Genomic DNA, 27,597 nt, shown 5'->3' on the forward strand with positions numbered 1-27,597 from the left:
TCCTCTTGCTACAGCACCCCTGCCTCGTCCCTGCTTGTTTCTCACGGCTGCCTCTGCCTAAAAGCCCCCCCACCATTCCCCTTGCTCTCTGTACCCTCCATTCACCTAAAATAGCTTACCTCTTTTTCTTTTTCCAACTGAAGAGTAAACTTTCTATGCAGACTTTAATGGCATCACCCAATTCCCCAGTTGACCACCCTCCTCTGAGTTCCCAGGTTATTGTACTTCTACTGCAACTAGCATACCCCACGGGATAACATTTAGTTATATTTATCTACTTACATGTCTGTTTTGTTTTGGGGGCAAAATTAAGCTCAGAGACTGAGCTTGTCTTTGCCAATAGTTTATTGAGCACAGGTTCACTGTGGGAATTGCTCAAGCAAAGAGCACACAGGGTAATGTCTCTTAATAAGCCCATAAAGAAATAACAGACACCAAACAAATGATCAATTTCACTCTTGTTCCAGGCAAGGGGAGATGAAAGAAATAAAGACCAAATGTAGTTCAAGCTGTACCTTTATACGAGCTGGTACCTGGGAAAGCCACCGAGAGATGACTTCCAGCTGCCAGCTCACAACTAGAGTCCGTTGTTGCTAGCGTACGTTGCTAGGGAATGAGGTGCGGGTGCTGGGGCCAGGCGAGGCTGCTCCAAGGGTTAGCACTCCAGGGGCCTTCTCAGTGCTGGCGCCACTGCCCAGAGGAGCACCCCTCTGGCAGGAACGCTGTCCCCTCTCTGCCTGAGACCACTGCACAGTTTCCGACCACTGCCGGCCCAGAACAGCCTGGCCACGGCAGGAGCAGGTGTCTCAGGATCTTCAGAGACCTAGATCAGCAAACGGTGGCTTTTGCCCACGCAGAAACTCTCAGATATTCCTCACAAACTCTCAGTATTTAGAGTCTCAGTGTCCCCTCCCCAGGGTTACTTCCCCACATGTTCTTATTGATAAGCCCCCAGGGGTCCCTCAGCAGCCGAGCTGCTAAGTGCTTATCAAGGTCAAGTGATGAGATGACGTCACAACATACTTTATTCTTATATCAAAACAACTTTACTTCTAAAAACAACTTTTTTGGGTCTTTTGTCATAAAGAAGTGGATTAAGTCAACTTAAGTCACAAACAAGTGGATTCGAAACCATACCAAAACAATACACATGAAAATGACTATACTACCCAAAGCAATCTACAGATTCAATGCAATCCCTATCAAATTACCAATGTCATTTTTCACAGAACTAGAACCAAAAATTTTCAATTTGTATGGAAACACAAAAGACCCTGAATAGCCCAAGCAATTTGAGAAAGAAAAATGGAGCTGGAGGAATCAAACTCCTTGACTTCAGACTATACTACAAAGCTACAGTAATCAAGACGGCATAGTACTGGTACAAAAACAGAAATATAGATCAATGGAACAGGATAGAAAGCTCAGAGATAAACCCACACACATATGGTCACCTTATCTTTGACAAAGGAGGCAATAATATACAATGGAGAAAAGTCAGCCTCTTCAATAAGTGGTGCTGGGAAAACTGGACAGCTACACATAAAAGAATGAAATTAGAACACTCCCTAACACCATACACAAAAATAAACTCAAAATGGATTAGAGACCTAAATGTAAGGCCAGACACTATCAAACTCTTAGAGGAACACATAGGCAGAACACTCTATGACATTATTCACAGCAAGATCCTTTTTGACCCACCTCCTAGAGAAATGGAAATAAAAACAAAAATAAACAAATGGGACCTAATGAAACTTAAAAGCTTTTGCACAGCAAAGGAAACCATAAACAAGATGAAAAGACAACCCTCAGTATGGGAGAAAATATTTGCAAACAAAGCAATTGACAAAGGATTAATCTCCAAAATATATAAGCAGCTCATGCAGCCCAATATCAAAAAAACAAACAACCCAGTCCAAAAATGGGCAGAAGACCTAATAGACATTTCTCCAAAGAAGACATACAGATTGCCAACAAACACATGAAAAGATGCTCAACATCTCTAATCATTAGATCAAATCAAAACCACAATGAGATATCACCTCACACCAGTCAGAATGGCTATCATCAAAAACTCTACAAACAATAAATGCTGGAGAGGGTGTGGAGAAAAGGCAACCCTCCTGCACTGTTGGTGGGAATGTAAATTGATACAGCTACTAGGGAGAACAGTAAGGAGGTTCCTTAAATAACTAAAAATAGAACTACCATATGACCCAGCAATCCCACTACTGGGCATATACCCTGAGAAAACCATAATTCAAAAAGAGAAATGTACCACAATGTTCATTGCAGCACTATTTACAATAGCCAGGACATGGAAGCAACCTAAGTGTCCATCATCGGATGAATGGATAAAGAAGATGTGGCACATATATACAATGGAATATTACTCAGCCATAAAAAGGAATGAAATTGAGTTATTTGTAGTGAGGTGGATGGACCTAGAGTTTGTCATACAGAGTGAAGTAAATCAGAAAGAGAAAAACAAATATCATATGCTAACGCATATATAGGAATCTAGAAAAACAGTACTGATGAACCTAGTGGCAGGGCAGGAATAAAGACGCAGATGTAGAGAATGGACTTAAGGACACCGGGGTGGGGGGTGCTTCCCTGGTGGCGCAGTGGTTGGGAGTCCGCCTGCCAATGCGGGGGACACGGGTTCGTGCCCCGGTCCGGGAGGATCCCACATGCCGCAGAGCAGCTGGGCCCGTGAGCCATAGCCGCTGAGCCTGTGCGTCCAGGGCCTGTGCTCCGCAATGGGAGAGGCCACAGCAGTGAGAGGCCCGTGTACCAAAAAAAAAAGGACACCAGGGGGGTGGAAGGGGAGGCTGGGATAAAGTGAGAGAGTGGCATTGACATATATACACTACCAAATGTAAAACAGCTAGTGGGAAGCTGCTGCATAGCACAGGGAGATCAGCTTGGTGCTTTGTGACAACCTAGAGGGGTGGGATAGGGAGGGTGGGAGGGAGGCTCAAGAGGGAGGGGATATGGGGATATGTATATATGTATACATATCACTTTGTTGTACAGCAGAAACTAACACAACATTGTAAAGCAATTATACTCCAATAAAGGTGTAAGAAAAACAGAAAAACAATACACAACAGTGTCTTTCTGGCGGTCCAGTGGTTAGAACTCCGTGCTTCCACCATAGTGGGCATGGTTCGATCCCTGGTCAGGGAACTAAGATACCACATGCCACATGGCCAAAATGTAAAAAAACAAAAACAAACTCACAACAACAGTGTCTCTGTCCTGTAACTAGACTGAGTCCCCTCAGGTGAATTACAGTGTCCTATGTGTCCTGTTATCCCCAGCACTCTGGCAAGATGCCTAGAATATTTTGAGAAATGATAAGAAGGAAAGAAAGAAGGATCTCAGAGATAGTGAATGATATGGCCAAACAGCCAGCCTCCCCCGCCATGTCCACACACCGTCACCACCACCAGACACCAGTCCTGCTCCCACCTTCCCCCAGTGATTAATCTGTTTGGAGACTGAGGCCCTTCGCCCCAGACCCCCAGGCAGCAGCTCACACCAGTCAAAATGACAAGTGCGCTGGCATGTTCATCTGCAGATGCTGCTTCATCGTATCCACTTCAGAAGCAGGAAGGCACTCTCGGCTACCTCAGTGCTCCAGACCATCTGGTCAGGTGGCACAGCGCCCACTTACAAGGTCAGTTTCTTCCTGCCCGGAGCATTCCAGATTCTGCTGCAGAGTAAACTTCCTCTCTGAACCATCTTGGGGAATTCTTCAGACTCATCCTCAGTCCCTCCAACATCCACTTCTTTTTTATATATATATAAGTTTATTTATTTATTTATTTATTGGCTGTGTTGGGTCTTTGTTGCTGCGCGCAGGCTTTCTCTAGTTGCAGCGAGCGGGGTCTACTCGTTGCAGTGCACAGGCTTCTCACTGTGGTGGCTTCTCTTGTTGTGGAGCACGAGCTCTAGGCACACGGGCTTCAGTAGTTGTGGCACACAGGCTCAGTAGTTGTGGCTCGCAGACTCTAGAGCACAGGCTCAGCAGTTGTGGCACATGGGCTTAGTTGCTCCATGGCATGTGGGATCTTCCCGGCGCAGGGCCTGAACCCATGTCCCCTGCACAGGCAGGCGGATTCTTAACCACTGCACCAACAGGGAAGTCCTCATCATCCAGTTCTTATTTTAGTTCTTGGCTCGGTGGCAGGGACATTTCTCTGTGATCTTCTAACTGCCCCTGAGGACAATGGAATGGTCTGGGAGGACAAAGACAGCAGCACTCACTTCTGAGGCTCCTTTTCTGTGAGAAGCAGAGCACCAGTGAAGTGGCCAGCGTTCTGGGAGCTCAGGAATGTGCCCAGTTCGCTTTGTGGGCACTTTGATGCTAAATCCAACTTTTGCTTTAGAAGTGATAGTCATGAACTATGCCCCACATCTAAACAATGGTTCCCTTTGCATTCAAAAGAGATCTTTACCCCAATAGCTGAAACGGAGATGAGAGGAGAAGCCATGATATGCTTCCTGTTGGCACAATTTTGGGTTGGAGTTTGCCTGAAGATTCCTCTAAATATGTGGGGACTAAGGCCATCATGATGAAAAGCTGCTAACAGCACAGAGAGTGCTGAAGACAACCATGAACAGCCCTGTACAAATGATACACGTCCCGTGCCAAAATAAAAAGGAAAGCCACATGCACACGGAGCTCCTGGGGGCCAAAATGCAGAAGGAAGCCGGCTTCACATGCAACTGGCACCAACACTCTTACACCTGGTCAGTGCTACTGTCGAATACTTAATTTTCCTACAGGTAATTCCGTCTGTGTGGACAACTGAAGGCAAAAAACCCAAAACCAATCAAACAGAGCACATTCCCAAGCAAATCTATCAGAAGACTGTCTGAACATACATCTCTATCTCTGCTTTCTTTTCCTATATATTTGGGGAGGAAAAGGGAAGAAGAGATGGAGGGGAATAGAAAGGCAGCAGAAAGGCTCCCTTCTCTTTGAGGTCTCCCTTAACCACTACAACCCACGGTGACCTTTCCTTCCCCTCATACGTATAATAATTTGCATTTGACCATATCCCATACTGACGTGCATTATTAAATATGCACTCATGACCCAAGAACTCGTCTCCGCAATTATCTGCAAGGTCCTTGAGGACAAGGACCGCTTCTACTCCTCCACACTACCTATCACAGGGATTGAACCTAGCAGATGCTCAAAAGATTTAATTGCTCGGGCAATGCCACCAGCAAATAACCCCAAATCACAAAAAAAGATTTTATTATACGGTATTATGAAATTTTAGGAATAAATCTATCTCTGTGTTAATGTTTTATGCCTTGTATTCAGCAATTCCTGAGCACAAGTTCGCTGAGCTGAGCTGGGTGTTGGGAGACGGGCGCTGGGGAGTGGGGGGTGAATGTTAAAATGTATCATCAGGCCAACTAAAATATGCCCAAATGAGATTAAAGTAATTGGACTACTGAGTTTGCTTAAACGGTACCCGGTGTTTGCAAACTTCATTTAATCCCTAGAGCGGGAAGTGAGTCTCGGAGGGTCCTTACCTGCAAGCCTGCTCGCAGGTCCCCATCTCTGGGAAGTGGGCGCACGCTTGGCTAGCTCGCGCTGTGCGGTCACGGAGGCTCCTCACCACCAGGGGGAGCCGGGCCGCGCCGGGCCGCACCGGGCCACGGGGCGCGCGGCGCTCTCCCGACATGCCTCGCGCCCGCCGACCCGGAAGTGGTCGCCGGTGCCGGGCCGGACGGCCGCTTAGACAAGAGCCGGGCTGCGGAGCGCCGGTGTCCGGCGGTTCCAGCCCGGCGAGGAACCCTGTGAGGCCGCGGAGGAGACGCCGCTAAGTTCACTGCAGGTGGGACTCAGCGGGGCGGGGCGCAGCGCGAGCCGTTCCCGGGCGCCCCGGTCCTCGGCGTCCGTGAGTGTTCTGTGGGCCCATGGCCCTGCCCACCCTCTGAGGCCGCGGGCCGCCGCCCTGGCACCATGAAGGCCGAAGGGTTTTCCTCGAGGGCCGCGCCCCGGCCGGAGGGGGCTGCGGAGAGGCCGAGCCGCCGAGCCACCCCTGTCGCCGGACCCTGCCTGTAGGACGTCGGGGCCCGCCGCCCGGCTCTCGTGTCCGCGCCGCAGTAGGCGCCCCATCGCCGGCTGTGACATGGAGGAGGGGGCAGCTGGTCCGGGGAGCCCCCTCCCGCCCGCCATGAAGGCAGAGACCGCAACCGCGGCGCAGGAGCCCCCGGCCGGGCCCAGCGTCAGTCACCTGCTGAGTAGCCGGAAGCTGGTGGCCCTGGGGGCCGTGCTCGGCTGGCTTCTGGTCATCCACCTCCTGGTCAACGTGTGGCTCCTGTGCCTTCTGTCTGCGCTGCTGTTGGTGCTGGGAGGATGGCTGGGCGCCGACGCCATCGTGGGGCCTTCGGGTCGGCTGCACCTGGAGCGCTTCATCCCCATGGCTGTCTGCCCCCCAAACCCCGAGGCCGAGAGGCAGCTGGAGCAGGAGATCGACCGCACCATCCGGATGGTCATGCGGGACTTCGTGTCGTCCTGGTATCGCACGGTGAGCCAGGAGCCTGCCTTCGAGGAGGAAATGGAGGCAGCCATGCGAGGGTTGGTCCAGGAGCTCCGGAGGAGGATGGCCAGGGTGGACAGCCATGCTCTTGCCCAGAGGGTTCTCACTCTCTGTGGTTGTCACTTGCAGAGCTATCTTCAGGCAAAGGAGGCCACGACGGGGAAGCAGAGTGGCACAGCTGAGCCCTCCCAGCTCTGGGAGGCTTACTGCCAGGCCACCGCCCCACATCCTGCAGTACAGAGTCCCAGGGCTGAGGTCGCCTACACACGTGGCATTGTGAACGTGTTGCTTCAAGGCCTAGTGCCAAAGCCCCACTTGGAGACTCGGACCGGCCGCCATGTAGTGGTGGAACTCATTACTTGCAATGTCATGTTACCACTGATCAGCAAGCTCTCAGATCCGGACTGGATACACCTTGTGCTAGTGGGCATCTTTTCCAAGGCCAGAACTGGCCCAGCAGGAGTGGGTAAACCACTCTGCCCAGCCAGTGCCCTGGAACAGCCCTCAGTGCCCACATCTCTGCCACTGATTGTGGAGGTCCAGAGTCTAGCAGATGCGAGAGCCCCTTCTCCAGCCCCAGTGCTCCTAAACTATAGTGAGCCTTCACACCCCTCCCCAGAAGTTGAAGAAGGCCATGAAGCACTGGAGGGAGATTTGGGGGGAGTGCTAGAAGAGAGAGAAGTAGGAAACAACTCTTCTCACTTCCTGCAGCCTCTGTTCTTGTCCGAAGACGCAGAGCTGGAGTCTCCGTTGTCTGAACTGGGCAAAGAAACCATCATGCTCGTGAACCCAGGCACCTTCCTCTCTGCCAGGATTCAGGACTCCCTGTGTGCCCTAGGGGGTTCCCAGGCTCTGGAGTCTAAGGATGAAGAGGGATCTGAAGGAATTGAAGGGGCAGAAGCTGAGGAGGGTCCAGGAACAGAAACAGAGACTGGCCTGCTTGTCTCCATGCTGAATTCCTGCCCAGAGATCCAGATTGACACAGCAGACAAGGACGTAGAGCAGGGAGATGTCACCTCTGTTACAACTTTGCTGGCCAGTCCAGAAAGGATGTGTCCCCCACGACCCTCGTGCTTAGAGAAAGATCTCACCAATGGTGTGAGCTCCCTAGATCCTAGTCTCCCACAGGTACTGCTCTCCTCCTCTCCACCTGGTCCCCTCAGCTCAGCCACCTTCAGCTTTGAGCCCCTGAGCAGTCCAGATGGCCCCGTTATCATCCAGAACCTTCGTATTACCGGCACCATTACTGCTCGAGAGCACAGCGGCACCGGATTCCACCCATACACGCTCTACACGGTGAAGGTAACAGGGTTAGAACTGTGGTTGTCCACTCTGGTCTGGGAATGAGTCGGAAAGCAGAGTCAGTGAAGCTAGTGTTTTGAGAGGGAGAGGCTACTCTTACTTAGTTTGCTATGGTTAATTCAGCCAGCATCTGTATGTGAATGGTCTGAAGCTCATTTGTGAAGCAGAGTAGGCCTCTGTCTGATACCGTCACAAACAATCCTAGAATCTTGTATACTGAGAGTCATATTTTTCAGTGGTTCCCAATGGATACAGTCTTGTCCAGAGATTCTTTCCAAACTTCTTCCGTGCTAATTTCTTTCTTTTTTTAAGTACGGGTATCTTTCATACTTTTTGTTTTAGGAAGGGAGGTTATTTACCTACATATACATCGAAAGGTAGCAAGTTCTTCATTCCTAGAGATGTTTAAGAGCAGTAGTAGGAACTGCTTGGCAGAAATGATATGAAGGGGGTTCATGGATCAGGTGGCTGGTTCGATTAAAGCAGCAGTTCCCTAAAGCTGGTCTGGGGATAAGCTGCCTCCAAGTCAACTGGAGAGTTGTATTTTTAAAAAATACGAATCTTGGGGCCCATTCTTGGGAAATTCTCATTCAGAATCCGTCAACGCCTATCAGAATCCATATTCTGACAGCAGAGTTTGTAGCCCAAGTGATTTTGAGGTGCAGCCAAGCTTGGGACCGTGTCAGTATCAAATAGTGTCCCTCAAGGAGCAGACTGTTCCACAGAGAGCATCATAACTCCCAGGTGCTCCAAGTCTGAGCGCTCTAACCTGAATTCCACCTGCATGTCTTACCTAGACCCTTCCTTCTCAGTACTGGTCTCAGGGACTACTTTGCTCATTTCAGCTCATAAGGAATACCTCTCTCTGCCTCTAGAAAAATTTTAAACACCAGCCTCAAGTCCCACCAACACGGAGATCGCTTCTTCCATCACTTGCCACAGTATAATACCTTAACCAAACAATAACAGTAACCTACTCTTAATGAGAACAAGCACATATATTGTTCTTGCACAGAATTTATTATATCTTAACTACTCTGTCAAAAAGTCTCCCCCTGTGGTATGAAGTTGCAGCTTTCATGCTGTTCAGGGTGCTCGCTCTGGGGGAACTTTCAGCACCGTTGTCATTTCCCACATACCAGCTCTCCAAGCCTATGAAGGCAGCAGACTCTGACCCCTTAAAACATCTCTAGTCTCCACATGACTTCTCATCATACAGATGACCTGTGCTCGGGAAGAAAAATTCAGCGTCACTCCCAAGAATGATAATTAATTTGCCCAAAGCAAAACAAAAACACATGTTCCTTTAATGCATTCCAGGCAAACAAATGATTTTTCTTCATCAGCTGTTTTGGATTATTTTTTCTTCCCCCAACTAATACAGATAATCACTGCTTGTGTGTAATGACAAGATGGTTATCCCCTTATAACATCCAACCCCATAATTAGGGATGAAAGAGGCAGTGTCATTTTTATCAGTGTTGTACCTTCTTTTTTATCCTGTGTCTTTGGGATTTGAAAAGAGTTATAAGTAAAGAGAGTGTTTGCAGGGAGAGCTTTGAGATGCAAGAAGGAGTGGAGGGCAGTAAAACTCATTTTTCACTTCCTAGGCCACGTCTGTTGGGAAATGCATGTCGTTCCGTAATTCACTCAGTTTGAGTTACTCATTACAACTTAGAGCAACAGTCAGATCTAATACGTTCAGGAACAGAATAGGAGCATCTTGCTCCCTTTACCCCTACTCTACTCTTATTGTGTGGCCAGTAAGCTGATGCAGTAAACAAATTTGTTCACCCGGCAGTATGAGACCGCCCTTGACTGCGAGAGCAGCAGTGGCCTGCAGCAGCTAGCCTACCACACCGTGAACCGCCGTTACCGAGAGTTCCTGAATCTGCAGACCCGTCTGGAGGAGAAATCCGATCTACGAAAGTTCATCAAAAGTCAGGAGTTACCCCAGCCCCAGAATGCCTGTTTGCTGTTCACATCCAGCCACCCTGATCTGAGAGGCTGGAGGCCTGTTGGTTTGTGGGGAGGGTGGAGGGGGAGAGTGCAGCCTCAGGGATCCTGTGCTCCCCCAGTTTGCTTTTGGGTATTTTGGGTTTTAGTGCTGGACGGTGCTAATGACATTCTTTCCGAGGTGCTTCTTTGCCACCGATTGCTTTGTTCTGGGGCCCCCCTCTAGTTTAAGCTTAGGAAGGAAACTTCCACAGTCCACCTGTGCCTGTGAGGTAGTGTGAGGTGTTAAATTAACTTTTCCAAATTCATAGGTCGATTGTGCTTAGATATTAAAATATCATCTAGAAATCCTTGCCAGCTTTCCTTTAACAACAGGCTTTTTGGTGTGCTGTTTGGTACTTGTGAGGCACAGGAACAATAAGAAAACATAAAATTTTACTCGAAAAATAAGCTAGTAAGCAGCTACTTTGTTTTTTAAAAAAATGCCAGCGATCACTCAAACATTTTAATAAGTTTTGGCATAAATTGTGTATTTCAGTTGCACATTTTCTTTCTTAATAACAATAATTGATACCGAGAATATATGCCCAGTTCTCTACTAAGCACTTTATACTTATTAGCTCTTTTAGTTCTCATAACAGTCTTATAAGATAGATACTATCATTATCCCCATTTTACAGAAAAGAAACAAAGAAAGATTAAGCAAGTTGCCTAAGATCATTATTATAGTAGGGCTTGGAGCCAAAATTTAAACTTCCGGGCCCTTATTCATAACCACTATAGTGTTTGGCCTCTTATACCTTAATATTATCATTAATAAGGAAAGTAGGTTGTCTGTATTATATCCCTGGGGTATATTTGGAACTCCTGAAGTAAAAATAATCTGAAGGAGGGGCGGACCCGGGGAGGGACTCTGAAGGGATGAGCCCCAGGCCTTGGGACCCAGCCCCCTCGCCAGCCTCGGGCCGCCTCTCAGCTCCAGCTGGCAGGTGAGGGAACACAAATCCCCGGGAAATGCATTCAACAATTCTATTTCCTTTACACACAGGACGCTTTTTATATGGAATGGCTCATAATGAATGTTAATGAATTAACTTCGGGTTTTTTTTTAAGATGTGAAGGGTCCTAAGAAGCTCTTTCCAGATCTTCCATTTGGAAACATGGATAGTGACAGAGTGGAAGCCCGCAAGAGCCTCTTGGAATCATTCCTGAAGGTCAGCACCCTCTGCTCTCGTTCCAGCCACCAGGCAGACACCCAAGCCAAGGTGGAGAGAGCTGGGGACCAGAATTTCTCTTTGAAGTCCTTTTGTCTCTTGCAGCAACTCTGTGCCATTCCTGAGATCGCTAACAGTGAGGAGATGCAGGAGTTCCTTGCTCTGAACACAGATGCTCGTATTGCCTTTGTCAAGAAACCGTTCATGGTCTCCAGAATAGACAAGGTACGAGCAGGGCCGCCGTGCTCAACCTTAGTTTCTCATCAGTGTGGAGGCGGGGGTGGGAGACGCAGCACCCAGCAGTAAGTGGAACACGCACTGGGATTTTCAAGACCTGTTGCCAGTATTGGTTAGGTCGTCTACTTGCCGGACAACAGTGAACAGCTAATGAGGATACGATACCCCGCCACAGTCGGTGTACACACGTCTCCCAGGGATGTCATGGCGTTGCGATTCCAGGGGAGGCATGTAAGGGTGCTTCTGCATCTCCACAGATAGGTGGGGCAGCAAGGTCTCTCCCGGAGACGAAGGTCATTCCCAGGGTCGGTCACTCAGGAAAGAGCCCTAAGACAGGACACCGAGCTGGACTTAGGTTTGTGTAGTGATTCTCTGCTGGAGAACAGAGTGTGAGAGAACTGTACCTTCTTCGAGATGGTAACTCAGAACCTTTGGAGACGGTAGGAGAAGGACATTTGAGCACCACACTGGAGCCTGTGAGCAGAGGTTGCCAACTGATTTTAGCACCTCCAGGGCAGAAGGCTGAGGTTTCTGCTTATCAAAAAATGCTTATGTTTTAAGAGGTTAGAAAACACTGACTTTTGTGGCAGAAGAGGCCACTCCCTCTTCTCATCTAGACTTCAGGGGATAAAGTGATACAGTGGAACTTCATGTGGTGGGAGTTAGGAGACATTCACTGCTGTGAGGAAAAATCTGCAAATCAGAAAGGGATAGACGAGGTAAAATCCCCAGAGTTCCCTGCAGGTGTGTTCCTCCATGCTGACGTGTTCCTTCATTGATTTTTTCAACATCTGCCCCCTGCATGCCTACTTAAAGCCACGTACTGTATGCGTTGCTGATGATACAGGAGTGAACAAGACAGATATGCACCCTCACCGCAGACTACCGTCCTGTGAGCCGAGAGAGCGAGTTGTATTTTCTCAGCTACGTTATCCGCATTCATGCAGTTCTCTGTGTTCTTGCCCTGGGTTGCTGTCCCCCGGTCTTTACTGTGGTCCTGCTTGACCATTTCAGCCTTGCCTCGGCTGTGCTGGCTGTGCTCGTGGAGGACTAGCACAGAAGAAAGTCAAGCAGGTGCTGTGCTGCTCTGAGCCAGCAGTGTTCATTAATGAGCCAGAGGCACCAAAGGAAAAGTAAACGTCTCCTTCCATTTGGATATTTTAGGGTTTCATTTGTTTGTTCTTTTTTCTTTTTAGCAAATGTCTGTATGTCATTTTCCCATTCTGAGAAATAGAAATAATTTTTAATCTTCAGTGAGGATTGTTTCATTTCGTCCTTATGAGTAGAGAAGTTTATATCAATTCCAGATTCCTTAACTTTAACCTGAGTGGTTTTTGTTATTCTTTCTCTAGTTAAAGAAGAGAAATTGTTCGAATTAACTGAAAAATCAGATTTTTTACTCTGTGTGAATTGCTCTGAGCATTTTTATATCACATATGTTTCTAGAGGGTATTTCTTAATCTTTATCACTCTTTCTTTCCTCCATATATTCCTGTCTGTATTCCTTCCACTTAGTCACATCTTGGTGAAAGTATTATCAGTTTGGAAATGAAAAATCATTCTTCTGTATGAGGACTTCCCTGGTGGGTCAGTGGTTGAGAATCCACCTGCCATTGCAGGGGACACAGGTTCCAGCCCTGGTCTGGGAAGATCCCACATGCCGGGGAGCAACTAATCCCGTGTGCCACAACTACTGAGCCTCCGCTCTAGAGCCCGCGAGCCACAACTACTGAACCCTCGTGCTGCAACTGCTGAAGCCTGCATGCCTAGAGCCCGTGCTCTGCGACAAGAGAAGCCACCACAATGAGAAGCCCGCGCACCACAACGAAGAGTAGCCCCTGCTTGCCGCAACTAGAGAAAGCCCACACGCAGCAACAAAGACCCAACGTGGCAAAAAAAAAAAAAATTCTTCTGTATGAAAAGAAAAAAATTGAAAATGAAAAGTATTTCACCAGCCTGTAGAATTTCCAGATTATTATTTATCCCATTGTTTTGGCTTCTTTTCCCATGACATTGTTTGTCTTAACTCTGTGAGGAAGAAGATTTTTATGGCCAGAGAGAAAAGGGGAGAGAGTTTCCACTAAGTCATTAGCTAGTGTCTGTGTGGATAGATAAGGCTCTGCTAGATAGGCCAGCCGTCTACTTGTCCTGGGTGCAGAAAGCACCTTTGTGGTTTCTGTCTGACCCTGCATCTCTGACCCCTGCAGGTGGTGGTGAGCGCTATCGTGGACACCTTGAAGACAGCATTTCCTCGCTCTGAGCCCCAGAGCCCCACAGAGGAGCTGAGTGAGGCCGAGACAGAAAGCAAGCCCCAGCCAGAAGGCAAGAAGGCTACCAAGTGAGAAACCATTCCCAGTTCTCAGGTTAATCCCCAGTTTTCAGCCAAAGCCCATTCCCACACTTAGGCCCTAGAAGAGAGGAGATGGGTCATACCTACCAATTTTTATACAAAGCCAGACCACAGACTGAGCCTGAGATCCTGCACAGGCACACTTGCTGAATGTTTGTCTTGCCATGAGAACCCAGGGCCCCAACTGACCAGAGAATTTTGATTAGAAGGAAAATTCTGGAATATGGATATTCTCCTTTTTTATTCCCCTGGAAAATTGAGATGTTTCTTTCCCTTTAAGAATTAAGGCTTATGACTGATCTCTGTTTGTCATCGTTTCTGGAAATCTTGGCTCAGAAGTTGAGTGTACTAGCAGTAAACAGAAATGGGCTAGAATGGACACCTACAGGGCCAATTTTAGTCACTGGCTATTGCTGCTACTCTGTCCTGCACTAGGGCCCCAGGTGCTCTCTGGCAGCACTCAGAGCCAGCATGTAGAAAGGAAGGGCACCACACTTTCCTTCCTGGACACTTCGTATCTGTATCTGGGCCATTACGAAGGGAGAGAGAGAATGGGGGATGGGGGGTTGTAGAATGTGTGTGTGTGTGTCTGTCTGTCATGTGTCATGTTTCATGGGCCAGCAATAACACTCACAATTCTTAGCCTTTTTTTTTTACTGGGCCCATTTTTGAAGGGTAACCATGGTGCCTGTGCTTATAAGAACGCTGTTCCTTGAAACATTGAGGTTAGCACTTGTGGTTCTTTCCCTGGTTTTATTTGGAACACAAGGGGAATAGTGGATGTGCAGAAAGGTGTGAACAACAAGGACAACCTTGGTCCGTGCCACTTGTCTGTTTAATCTTCAACACATTTTTAATGAGTGCATAGTATGTGCTAGCCACTCTTCTAGCCTATGGGAATACAACCGTGACTGACTGGTCCTTATTTTACATTAGCAAAAGTCCTTTCACAAATGCAGGGTAGGCATAGCTTAGTGCAAGTGTTGCACTGTATATTAAGAATTGCAAGAATATATATTGTTTGGGGGTTTTCAGGGCTAGGTCTCTCTGACCCTGAACCATAGTAAGCTCCTAAGAATAAGTATGGGTGTTCTTGTCTTGAGGTATTAATACCTGTCAGCCCTTTTGTATGGGGATCAAGACCATGAATTACATACTGTTTCTGCTCTTCGTTTCTGTACCAGGTCCAGACTGAGGTTCTCATCCAGTAAAATTGCTCCAGCACTGAATATAACTGAGACACACGAGAAGATTCTCTATTGTCTCCGGGAAGGCAGTGTGGTAAGAAGTCCCTGGAGAATTCTTGGACTTAATAGCTGGGATGTTGCATCTGCAGTTATAGGCAGCTGAGACAGTCTCCAAAATCAGAAAGGACTTAGGTGCCTTCCTAAAGGACTTAACCAACATCTGGGTCTCTGATTTTTATTCTAGGAGTATTTTCTCAGAGTGGTTTGGAATTCCTACTAGTTCTGGGTTGGCAGGTTGGCTTCTCAAGAGTTGTGGGCTTGGACTAATGGATGAGAGAATGAGAAAGCCAGTTCCTGGAAGAAAACCCAAAGTTTTTGTGGCAAGTGAGACTACAGAGGCATGGTTTTCCTTGCAATTTAGGTTAAAAAAAAAAAACTTAGGTGGTCACAGAGTCAGTGGGTCCTCTACTTATGACACTTGCAGGGAAGGAACAGAGGAACCACAAGTGCTGCAGTTGGCCTGATGCTTTCTGCATTCTTCATGTGACATGCCACTGGCTCTTTCTTCAGGAGTCAGAGATCCTCTCCATGTCTGGGATGGAATCCTTTATTGAAAAGCAGACAAAGTTACTAGAAACGCAGCCAGCAGAAGCCCCAGGAAAAGATTCTGAACAAATCTCCAAGGGATGTGTGGATGACTGCATGTCAGGTGCAGCCGTGCCAGCCCAAGACCTCAGCAACAGTGATCCAGGTAAGTGACAGAGAAGGGAGCCAGGGTACAGTCCACCTGGGACCTGGGACTGTTGGGATTCATTGCTTCAGTTTCTCATCTGTTCAGCTAAGCAAGCCAGGTGTTAAACACTAATGTTTGAGGTACTCTGCTGGGATACGGAGAGGAATACGACACAGTCCCAGAGCTGAGTCGAGCAGAGGAGCGTGGCTCGTAAACGGGGAGTTCCAGCAAGATAAGATCTACGGTTATAATACCATCATTATTTATTTTTGGCATGCTTTGGCATATCTTTGGGCGACTCCCTTTATTTAGAAATTTTCTTCCCTTGATGTCTGTGGTGCCACTTCCCTGGTTCTCTTTCTGCCCCTCTTGTGGCCCTGCCTCAGTCCCCTTTACTGGCTCCTCAGCCTTCCAGAGCTTTATTTTTGGCTCTCTGTTCTTACTCTGCGCATTCCTGGGTGATCTCATCTGTTGGTTGGTTTCAGCCCTAACACATATGCTGGTGATGCCTCAATACTGGAGGTGTATTTCCAACTGCCTACTGGAAGTCTGCACGTAGATGTACTATAGGGCAGCTGAAATACAGCATTCGCAGAATGGAATTTACCTTTTCCCCTGGATCTGTTCCTTCTGGTTTACTTACTGCTGTGGCAAATGACACCACCAAGTTACCCAAGGTAGAGCAGAGAGGAAGAGGTGAGGACACCACTCTCGCCTCGTAAGCATTTGAGGCAGGGCAGGTTTACTTCCCAGCAGTGCAGATGTTTTCTACAGAGGAAAAATTGGGAGCCCTGGATATTAGTAGGTTTGCAGAACTAGAACTTTTTATAAGAAGAAAGTTTTTCAAATCCCCCAAAACAAAGGCTCCCGCTGAAAATAAATGATCACAAAATCTTGGGTTCAGAAAAGGAAAAAGGACTGATTTCACCATTGTTTCTCAGGTGCCCACAGTCACCTGACCTCTGCTCTACGGACCTCAGCTTAACTCTGTGAAAAATGGAGTTTACAACCCCATCTCTGTTCACAGAGCTTACATCTCACTGGTTAAGTAAATGAAGTGTTACGACAGCAGAATCATCAGAGAGCTCTAAGAAATTATAAATAAGATGGGATGGGTAAAATAATATAATTCTAGCCAAAATCAAGTCTTTAAATTTTGAACGTTATATCTCTAAAGGGATAATTTATGCCTGAGCCCTTCTACCAGCCCTGAGAGACTCAACATGCTCACGTGGTAGATAATTTACCACTTTTATCAAGAGGACCTGGTGCCTTGTTTGCTTTCGCTTATTTTTTACTGCTATGACTAATTGTCACCACGTGATGGCAGCTCTGGGTAAATGCTAAACCTGAGAAAATGATAGAATTGAAGAGGGTGAATAAGGAATGCTATTTTCCAAGGAACTGAATATCCCATTTTGAGCAAATGACTAGAAAGCAGACACATCAGCTCCCATGCCCCCTTGAAATACAGTACAGAAAAAAGAAAATGTATACTGGATGGGATTAAGAAGAAAGTAAGGTTCAGTTCTAGCAGATTTATCCAAATTTGAAATCATTCATGTTCTAAAGAACCCTTAAGCAAGGAATGCTGGGGCAAGCTGGTGCAGAGAATACCCTTTGGTCCTAGGCTAATAAAATGATTGTTGGTGATTAATTATAACATTAATCACAGCTGTAGCTGTGGTTATAGCTGAGGTTTATTCAGGAACAGTATGTATTTCTGGGGCAGTTTCCTGTGAAGCAAATCAGAAGTGACATGGGACCCCATGAACAGGGTTAGGGAACAGCGCTTGCATCCATAAAATACATCTATTTAAGAGAGTTCAGCTCAGCACGGGTATGAGCGTATTTGTGGTCCTTCCAGTCTTTGAAACAGGAAAGAAATGAGTAATTGTCATAGCATTTTACCAAAGGTATAGTGTTTTGCCTACAACCACATATTATCTCAAAATGGAACTGAAGTCTCCTGGATCCTAACCCATCAGCTCTGTGTAATGGAGATGCTTTCAAAGCAACTTTTTTTACAGAAATGTGAATCCCAGATCTGCTCACAACATTTCCTTGCTACTTTGTGGAGGCTGGTGGAATACAAGGATGGAAGGGAGTGGACCTTGCCGGTTCCCGTTAGTCACCAGTTGTGAGCACTTCCTTGGAACAAAATGTATTCAGCTTCCTGGGGGAAGTACAAAAGAAACAGAAGCTAGGGAGGCAAAATAATTATATGGAAAATCTTTTTAAAGATAAACAATACTTACTAAGTGACTAAGGAACATAAAAGAATTGTAAAGAAATACAGAGCCTGTTACTGAACTTGGTAGAAATGAAGTAAACATCTCTTGAAAACAGATAGATTACAAAAATTTAAGACGACTGATATAAAGATGGAGAAGACCCAGTGCACTGAAATGTGTTCCTCAAGTATGGGTCTCTTCTGAGTTACTCTTGATGCCTTTTCATTCCCCAGGAACAGAGACAGAGTTGGCTGACACAGCCCTGGATCTGCTTCTCTTGCTGCTGATGGAACAGTGGAGATGGCTATGTACGGAGAACGTGCAGAAAGTTATTCATCTCATCTTTGGGACCCTGATTCAGAGGTAGGACTGCTTCACATTAGAGTCTCAGGTTGGACAGGGGTTGGATGTGATGCCCAATTCTCCACTAGAAAGGGAAAGTATAGAGTCCAGGAAACCTGTGGCCATAAGAGAAGATAAAATCTCTGTTCTAGGGGTACAGGGATGAAGAGTGCCTGGAGAGTATCACCTTGTTGTCTAAAGTGTGAATGGGTCTGCTTCTTCTGTAAGACTTCTGACATCATCCACTGAATGACAGGCACTACCTGTGATCTCAGATACTTCAGCTGAACTCTTCCTCCTCTAGGATCAGTTCTCCACCCAGTTTTACCCCCGGGCCCTATACCTTCCACCTTGTTACAGTGGATGTGTCTCTTAACTAACAGTGTATAGTCACTGTGACGATAAGCAACAGGAAAGACAAGGAGAAAACTGGTCAGTGCTCAAAATAAAGATTATTTTCTCCGGGAGGGGTGTACATATTCACTACTGAAGAAGCACTTACTGACACAGGATGGTAAGGAATAGAAAGATACTTGGATTTAAAACTTAGATTTTATAATTCAGGCTTTGTTATCCCAACACCACTTGAATCTCCTGAAAGATTTGTACATAGATGGAGTTTTTAGCTACTGACTTCCTAACCATGAAACTGATGCAAGCTTTGCTGAACTGAAGGCCAGAGACACTGTCTCTGAACCAGACAGACACAATAGTGCTTGAGCTTTGGCCACTGTTGCGTGAGACATCCTGGCAGATCCCAGAGTAAGAAGAAGCCAAATCCTGAACTCTTCTGTTAGCATGTGGCTCATGCTAATAGGCCACTCAGAAAATAAAAATAAAAACTTAAGAATTATGTATCTATCCTGCAACAAGTAGGAAATCCATTAACAACAAGCAGTTAAATTGCCCCTTCCACACTTAAAGTTACATAGGATCAGGGAGTCTTAATAAGGTTTCATCATTAGGAAACTAAGTGAAAGAAGAGGATGCACGTTTATATTTGCTGAGTGTTTATCATTTCCAGCACCTGACCTCTGTTGGCATATATTTTCTTACAGCAACCAAGTGAGGTAGGTAGCCCCATTTCACAGAATAAGAAAGTAGAGCTTGGCAAGGTCAGGCAACATACCCAAGGTCATAGTAAATGACACAGTGGAATTTGAAACTGGATGTGCACAACTCCAAAGCCAACGTGCTTCTTCCTACGTATCGCAGCCTGAAGACTGGTCTCCGTGTGAAGCCCACGTATAAAATGCTGACTGGTCTCTGTGCCTCGCTTTCACCCTTGTCCCTCCTCCATACTCAGCTCTGCCTCAAGGCTGCTTTTTCTGAAAAGCAAATACGAACATATATCCTGCACTTAATATCCATCAGGGTGCTCTGTTGCCTACAAGAGTGATTTTCCCAACATGCTTTCCAGAGTTCTAGGGTTCCACAGAGGCGCTTCAGAAGCCAACTTGGAAGCCACGGGGAAAACCGAGTGGACCATTTCGATCAGTTAAATAGACTGGGGGTCTAGATAAGGTTTTGTTTGAAAAAGGGCTCCACTGTGTTTAAAATATATATTCATTTATTGTAGTAAAATTCCAACTCCTTTCTTGTGTGATCTGGTCCCAGCCTCACTTCAGTTCTCCCCATGCACGCCACCCACCGTGGCCTCAGTGCTCTGTGGATGCTCTTCCTTCAGGCCTCTCTTCATCCTCTGGTCTCTGCCTGATTGTCTTCTCTACTCGTTCTTTTCCTGCTCTCTCCCTGTGTCCTGAACTTCCCGTCTTCTTGTCTTCTTGGCCTACTGCTAAATATTTTTTAAAAATTAACATTCAGTGTCATTTATTCTGTGAAACTTTTTATGGCATCCTCTCCCATTTTCCCCTGGATCTAAGGAGTCTTCTTCTCTAGTCAAAGTTTTGATAATAATACTTAACACAGTATATTAGAGAAATGGTCTACTTTCCCAAAACTAGTGAACCACCCAGCGTATCAGTTTTCCCCCACGGTATTTGGCAATATCTGGAAATATTTTTGGTTGTCACAATTGGGAAGGGAGGCAGGATGTGACTAGAGGCCAGGGATGCTGCTAAACATCCTGCATCCAGGAGAGCACCCTCTCCACCCCAAGCAACAATGAATTATCCTACGCTGAATAGGATGTATCTACACCTCAGTAGTGCAGAGGTTGAGAAACCTTGCCCTAGACCAGTGGTTCTTTAAGGGCCAGAACTGGCTTATGTCCCCAGCAGCTTCCACAGGGCCTGGGACATAGAAGATGCTCATTAAATATTGGACAAAAGAATAAACATTTCCCTTCTCAATACCTTTATACTGGAAAGTAGAGTCTTCGTATGTTTTGTTCAGTCATGTGTGAATGTTGCTGATTGAGGCTTCATTTCTCTTCCTTTGTTAGGCTTATCTTTGCTCACCTTCCCCCAAAATGGGAACATCCTAAACGAGCTAGTGTGTCGTCGTCGACTCCCCACCTCCTGAAGTCATTTACATGATAAATTGGTTTCAGAACACAAGAAATTACTCAGTAGTAACAGAAAAGTACAGATGAATCTGGAGAAATTCAAAAAGGATTGAGATTCATATATAAAAAAGGTAGGAAGGTTACCTGAAGTTTGAATGACCCAGAATATTAAAGAGCTTGGGCCAGAAAGGAGAGAGAAGTGTATTTGGGGAATTACAGGAAGGTCATTGAAGAATTGGTATTTTATGTAGCTAGGGAGCTTTAATACAAGAATTAAATCCGGGGGAATTGCAGGCTGTGAGAATTCCAGGCCGGGCTGCATTACCTCAGTGGGCGATGATCATAAATTGCCTCGTGATAGGGAGGAGACAGTAAGGTGGAGGGTGGGGTGTGAAGTAAATAGACGGTGCTCCCTGGTGTAAGTACTGACTTGACCCGACCATAGACATGGGTAAGCCTGCATTGTGGCAAACATCCCACTTTACCTTAAAATACTCCTCTCTCTCTCCAGCTGGGTGATTGTTTTGGTCTTATTCCTTTATTCACTGAAAAAATATTAAGAGCTGGTCAGTATAAGACATGATCCCTACTTTTACATATTTTACGGTTTAGCAGGGGTGAGAACTGAGGACCTTATCCGTGATCACAAAATGAATGCTTGGTGAGGGTAGAAATCAAACCCAGGTATTCCAAAGCCCAGGTTCTTATCCACTCCAGTATACTACGACTCTGCTGTCTTTAATCTCTCTGGGCTTCGGAACAGTAATGATGTCTATCAGTAGATATCTAGGTGCATAGAACATGTCCAGTAAATGTTAGCTCTTCATATTTGCGCTTCAGGAAAAGGAAAGAAGGGTAAAAAGTGCATTCTGTTTCTGATTCCTCCAGCTAGTGGCCCCAAAGTCTCTCCCCTGTTCAGGATGCCCCACCCAGATCAGTCTCCTTCTGCAGCATCCACTGCTCCTACTGTGCCTGTCTCTGCGATTGCACAGAACCCCTGTTCTTCTAAACAGGACCGCGTGTGAGGCCTTTCAAGGTGACTTTATACCAATGCACTCACTTGCAAAGGCGACAACCAGAGCATCCCTGCATCTGACAGCAGGCGGCAGACCACCTGGTCTCCCTGCAGCACAGACAAGCACAGGTTCTGTACAGGGTGCAGGTTTACTGGTGCTGCTGGAATCAAGTCGCACCTTTCCTCACGAGAAGAACTTGGAGTCAGGCTAAGTTCCTCCCCTTTCCGTCCCCATACCCTGACAGTTCCACTGGAACCACACCTGGTTAGCTGGGTAGATGGCTGTCTGGTGAAGGTAGCTTATGCCATAAACAAAATCAGGGAGAGGGCTTGTGGCTGAATTTCCCTTGACTTTCTTCTCTTTTCACTTTTTTTTTTAATTGGGCGGCATCTTTTTTTGTTGTTAAAGGGAGAAAATTCTGAATGTTTATAGTGAATTTGAATGAAGCCAAAATGAATACTGTGCAAGAACAGAATTTTGGGGCTAGTTACTTTTGGAAAACTCTGTAACTGTGGTCTGTTCACCTCTGTTCATCCTAGGTATTTCCAAGTGAAGATGTTTTGTACTTGTTGACTTGCCCCATATTTCTTCCTGTCAGAAAGTTCTTATAGCTAATAAAACTTTATTCTTAAGTCCATTTTGTTTTGTATGAGCAGCAACAGAAATAGGAACACAGCTGTTGACACCCTCCTTGCCCTGAGCCTCTACAAACTAGAATTAAATGAAGAGTCTCACTCCTCCCTGTTCAAGGCCTTTCACCTTTCTCTATAAATCATTACTCCCAGCCTTTTTAATGATATACTTGGCCCTCTTCTCAACTATCTTGTGCTGGGTTCGCATTGTTCTTGAAGCTTCCTTAAGATAGCAGTCAAGAAGTCATGGACATCGGAGAAGGAATCCCAGTGCCCCCTCCAGAGGCTCAGAGGATCTGATGCCTGTGGCCCATGGTCTACACCAGCAAGTTCCATGTGCATGGTACACATGGAAAAGACAGGTCTTAGTTCAGGGTTCAGAGTGTAGACATTAGTAGTCTTATCAGCTGCAGGATTTACCATGCAGCAAGCTTTTGTTGAGAGTTTACTTTGTGCAGACACTGTGCTGAGCACTACAAGCATATCACTGAATGCCCTCAAAAGCCGCGTGAAAGACCCATTGTGATCCCATCTCAGAGATGCGAAGGCTCACAAAGAACTGTGCTTGCTCACTCAAGATCACAGAGCTAATAAGTATACGACAGGCAGTCTGAACCCAGGTTTGTCTGATGTTCAGCTATAGTGACTGTCTCTCAGGATCACATGTTTGCCCTATGATTTGAAAGGATAAAAGCCAGCCCCAAAATCTTTGACTCAAAGCAGTATACATTCCCCAAGAGGAGACTGCCAGTCAGTTTGTAAAACAAAAACTGCATTTCTACATACGCCCACTCACATATAACACAGAGTACTCTGCAGCACCCTAAAGTCAGCCCATGTTACTTGTTCCCTGGGCAGCTTGCATTTTTATTTTTAAAAAGAGGTTCATGCAGGGAACATTCTTGGGCGTTATTTGCTTTGGTAAGCAAATATGCTGGAACGTGATACCTCCCCAAAGCCGAAGCACCTCCTGCCCCACCTGTCCTCACTACGCCAGAGAGGTGTGGGTGGTCGCAGCCGGTTCAGTGCTGGCCTCCAAGACTGTCCCCTGACTGCTCCTCTGGAGGCAGCATGTTTGTTCCCTCCCTGAAACCACTTGTGTCTGAGCCATATCCTTTCGCAGAATACTTGGATTCTCTTTCTTTAAGTTCTAAAGAGAAGGAGAGTTGGTGTTGATGCCACAGGTAGCTACCGCCACTTCTCTGGTTATCCTGAACACACTGCCATCCCTGATGGCATCTAGACTTAGACGCATCTCCTTTTAAAAATGTCATCATTTTCCGACTTCCAGCATTATCATCTCCAAGAAGATGAGTTAATTTCTTCGGCTTCCAGCTTTCCTTATTCTCCTTGCTCCCTTAACAGACCTGTATGCATAACTAACTGCCTGGGATGCAGGGACTGCTGCCAGATCAGAAGCATGCGCTCTCTCACTTTTTCTCTCTCCTGCACAGGCTCAATCTCTCTCTCTCCCCCTCACTCCCCTCCCCTCCCCCCTCCTTCTCTATCTCTGGCCTGCAAGGGAAAAAGAAGAGAGAGAGTAAATTCAACCTTCTGACCCCTCGTTCCAAGCCAAGGTTGGAAGAGTTCTGATTTGAGCCAGGCTCCATAAATCTCCCTTGATTGGTGGTGGTGTGGAGAGAGAGGGGGCAGGGAGCTGAAGAGAAGTTAGATGCCCAAAAAAGGCATCGTTAAGTCAAAGGGAAGTCTTGCACACACGCGCGCCTGACCTCGTGTGTCAGCTTCTGTGCTGGGAACGTCCAATTATGTAAGAAGGAGCACTCCTTATTTGGACTTAGAGTCTAAGGGAGGGGAGAGGAGTGGGGGTAGAGTCTAAGCCAGGGAGTGAGTGCAGCTTGTGTACGCTGCTCATGTCCGCAAGCAGGAGAAACCGACAGTATCCCTGCATGCGTGAGAATCAGGCTTAGGGAACTGGACAAGCACTCAGACACTGACTGGGTTGGAGGGAAAGAGGAGAGATGTACTGTGCGCCATTGACGGTAGAAGGTTTGGGGCAGGAAGACCCAGCCAAGGTGAGGGGTGAGATTATTATGGAGTCCTGCTGTAGAGTGAAGGAATGAGAAGAAGCTGGCCCGGTTCCCTGCCTGGATGCCCAGAGCAAAGCCACGATAAAAATACGAGCCAGGCTAGCAGCAGAGTACACGAATGCCACGTCCTGTGGCTCTGCCCTTCCCATGGCCCCGAAGATGGCATCAGACTCTGTGTCAAAAGGGCAGCAGACACATTCCTGGCATCTGTGTGAGGACTTCTTAAAGAGTGAGTGTGGGTGAGTGAGCATGTGTGTGTTGAGGGCATGTGGGATTGGAGTAGCATGGCAGAAGAGTTGGGAAAAAAGAGAAAGTTCTGCGATCTATGGGTATAGGAGAGTAGAAAAGTACATGAAGTCAGGAAGCAGACAGAGAGGAAGAAGAAAAAAAAAGAATATGTCAGGTTAAGTTGTTCAGCAAGCAGTGGGTCCAGGAGAAAATTAAATGGCAAGCTCTGGACCTTGTGCCAGGCCATGGAATCGTTTTCTTAGAAAAGAGGTCTGTACAAACTATCTCTCAGGAAAGGTCAGGAGAAGGTTTATGGACAGTGTATGGGACCATTGGAGAGGGCTGTGTTCGCAGGTGGGAACATTCATTTTCCTTAAGGGCAATTATGAACGGATGACCGTGAGCTCTTCTGCCTCTGCCATTCTCTTCGGTCACTCCAGAATCTTAGATGTTCTCTGAGTGGAGTCCGTTCAAGGGCCTCTTTCTCGGTGGGCATGTCTAAGTAGCAGATAGTTAAATGGTCTTTCTGACGATGGTTATATCTTACGGGAAGCTCCAGGCCCACCACTAAAAGGTCATGAGCAATTACAACAGAAGAGGAACTGACATTTATTAAATACTAACTATATCAGGTAAGCAGCTGTGTACTTTATATACTAAGGTGCAGTTCAATTCTCTGAGGTAGACATGTATTTTATAAGTGAGGAAAATAATACTCAGATTAAATAAGCTTCCCAGAATCATAGAGCTAGTAAGGGCTACATGTGAGATTCCACTTAAGTCATCCTGGCCTGCAAGCCTATGCCCCTCCTCCCACTGCATACGGGCCTCCCCACTGAGCAAGCTTTCTCACGAAGCAGTGGCCACTAGAATTGGCCTCACCTGAAAGTCCCTGTGCACTACTTCCGTCTAATCTCTCTTACTTTTCATCTGACCGGCCTCAGAGACACATGTGTTTGATGGTAGCATATAAATTCATTTCCATCTGTATTCTTAAAGCACTTCTGGATCAGAAATTATATAGTCTCCCTTTGGTATCTCTTTTCTAAATCCTTCATCCAGTCAGAAAAAGATTGTCAGAGTTACGATTCAGAGTTTCTCAGGAAACATGGATTATGGTTTCTTCCTTTGCTCCATAAATTTCTCTTTCAATTCAGCTCTGCATTTCCTTGGGACTCTTATTTGCTAGGGCAGTCACACGTCTGATGTAGGACATAATGTGTTTACATTGCAGTGGTTTTTTGGCGAGGTCTTTATAGTGAACTTGCTTTGTGATCTGTTAGTAGCAAAGACCCCGTGAGACAGACGGCCTTTTCTGCATCCGTCAGATCAGGGTCTCTTCCCTCATGTTAGCTATCTCTGAACGCCATCCTGTCCTCCTCACATACTTACTTAACATCTCCCCAAGTCATACCCAGAGCAGAAACTCAGAGCTTCAGAACCAGGGAGCTGCCCCTTAACCCAGGTACTCCCAGCCCTCTTCCTTTACTTTCTAGGAAACTCACTTCATTTGGTTCTTGTATGGTGATCTCTTTACAGATAATTTTTGAAAAGTCTGTGTAAGATTTGATGCCTGTGTCTACTTAAGTACTTGTTGGGAGCTAGCTCTTCAGACCTACTATGGCATCATTTCTCATTTCTCTCATCATTTCTCATTTCAGCCTAAGAGAAGAGATAATGCATAAGAATCAGAAACACTGAACAGTGTGAGGCCAAATGACACAGTATAGACCATAAACACAGGAAAACAAAAAAATCCTAAGGATTCTTGGGGGTAAATGTTAGAGAGGAAGGTGTTTAAAGCTAGACCTTGCATTATGGGAATCATTTAGACCGGTTTAGGGTAAAGAATGCCCCAGGCACTGAAACATTTTTAAAGAGGGAAAGGGACATTATTTTTACTTTTATAATTAAAAGTAACCTTTAAACATGTTTTGAATATTTTCAGCCAGCCCCTTTCTGAGTGTCTGTGTGCGGAGAGAGAGATCCTTTTGTTTTGTTAAATACATTATGGAAAGCCCGCCTGCCGTTGCTGCTTGGGGGAGTTAGGATGGGATTTCTCCCTGGGCACCAGGTGGCGCTACAGGTTAAACGATACCTATTTACCTTCTTTGAGGGAGCTGTTTATTCTGCAATTTTAGGTCCTTGCCCTGGTGGTGATAGTAATGAAACCATTCGCTGTCCCACTCCATGATTCAGAGGCAGCTTATCTGCCCTCTCCTTCGTGCCCCTGACTCTGAGACCAGCCCAGTTTCTTTTATCCTTCCCCCTCCTCCCGTTTTGATTGTCCTTCAGCATGCACTTCTCTGAGCAGTGTGTGCTGCCAGAAGATGCCCCTTGGAGCAGCCCCTTGGGGATTCAGTGCCAGAGCTGCTTTGTTGAGAACAGTTTTGACTCAGGAGCCCAGAGTGAACCAGGGTTTTTATAGCTGATAAAATCAGCTGGACATCTGAGGTTGAAAAATTTTGTCAGTACTCTCTGTAAGCTAGTTGGTCCTATGCTCAAGAAGGCCTTTCTAGGATACCAAAGTCCTAGATACACATGTCTCTGAGGTAGAGATTGTCAGGTTGCACTGCTACTGGGAACCTTATCAGCCTGTTGCTTTCAGCCATGGGTGGAGATCGTTTGGCTTTTTCCTATCAGCTTTGGTTTGGAGACGGAGCCAATGTTAATGCCTCAGTTTTAACCTTTACCTCTGTCTTGAGACAGAGACTTCACCAAGTGTCCTGCAGCCTGTCTGGTACTGGAGCAGGGGGGGAGTTGAGGTGAACTGGTGGGAAACATACTTTTATCTAACACTGATATAATTATAGGACCAAAGGTTTTCTTGGGGTGATATAACCCCCATAAATATAGAACCTGTGTAAACACAGTGTGCTTGCTGTGTAAATGCAGCTTCAAGTTATTCCCTCTGCCACCTCTTCTCTCCCTCTTATTTTCCAACCACAAGTCGGGCCCCCCAAATCTCTGCTGTGTGGAGACTCTGGAGTTGTCACTGCTGTGTCCTGTATTCTTAGTGTCAGGATGGATAGCCTCCTGTTTGGAAAGGTTTTTAAATTCTGCCTGTAGACATTTA

The 27,597-nt window shown here is 46.4% G+C and overlaps 1 protein-coding gene across 18 annotated transcripts in view; it reads left to right on the top strand.

Moving 5' to 3' along the window:
• The first annotated feature begins 5,744 nt into the window (after positions 1–5,744).
• Positions 5,745–27,597, top strand: part of SNX19 (sorting nexin 19) — a 77,363-nt gene continuing 55,510 nt past the window's right edge. For 13 of the 18 annotated variants that reach the window (XR_003429970.1, XR_003429967.1, XR_003429968.1 and 10 more), the window contains exons 1-8: positions 5,746–7,877; positions 9,679–9,817; positions 10,947–11,047; positions 11,153–11,272; positions 13,492–13,622; positions 14,819–14,915; positions 15,392–15,572; positions 18,022–18,151. Coding sequence is in view for 13 of the 18 variants with exons in the window: in XM_027092939.1 (XP_026948740.1) it covers positions 6,165–7,877; positions 9,679–9,817; positions 10,947–11,047; positions 11,153–11,272; positions 13,492–13,622; positions 14,819–14,915; positions 15,392–15,572; positions 18,022–18,151 (2,612 nt within the window). In the remaining 5 variants the exon portion in view is untranslated. Of the gene's footprint in view, positions 7,878–9,678; positions 9,818–10,946; positions 11,048–11,152; positions 11,273–13,491; positions 13,623–14,818; positions 14,916–15,391; positions 15,573–18,021; positions 18,152–19,188; positions 20,468–20,534; positions 22,246–27,597 lie in introns of those variants that run through there. The other 5 variants (XM_027092942.1, XM_027092943.1, XM_027092946.1 and 2 more) reach the window with 5 other exon arrangements.

This window comes from Aethalodelphis obliquidens, unplaced genomic scaffold (assembly GCF_003676395.1).
Source record: "Aethalodelphis obliquidens isolate GAN/ISIS:26980383/991018 unplaced genomic scaffold, ASM367639v1 scaffold82, whole genome shotgun sequence".
Taxonomy (NCBI): domain Eukaryota; kingdom Metazoa; phylum Chordata; class Mammalia; order Artiodactyla; family Delphinidae; genus Aethalodelphis; species Aethalodelphis obliquidens.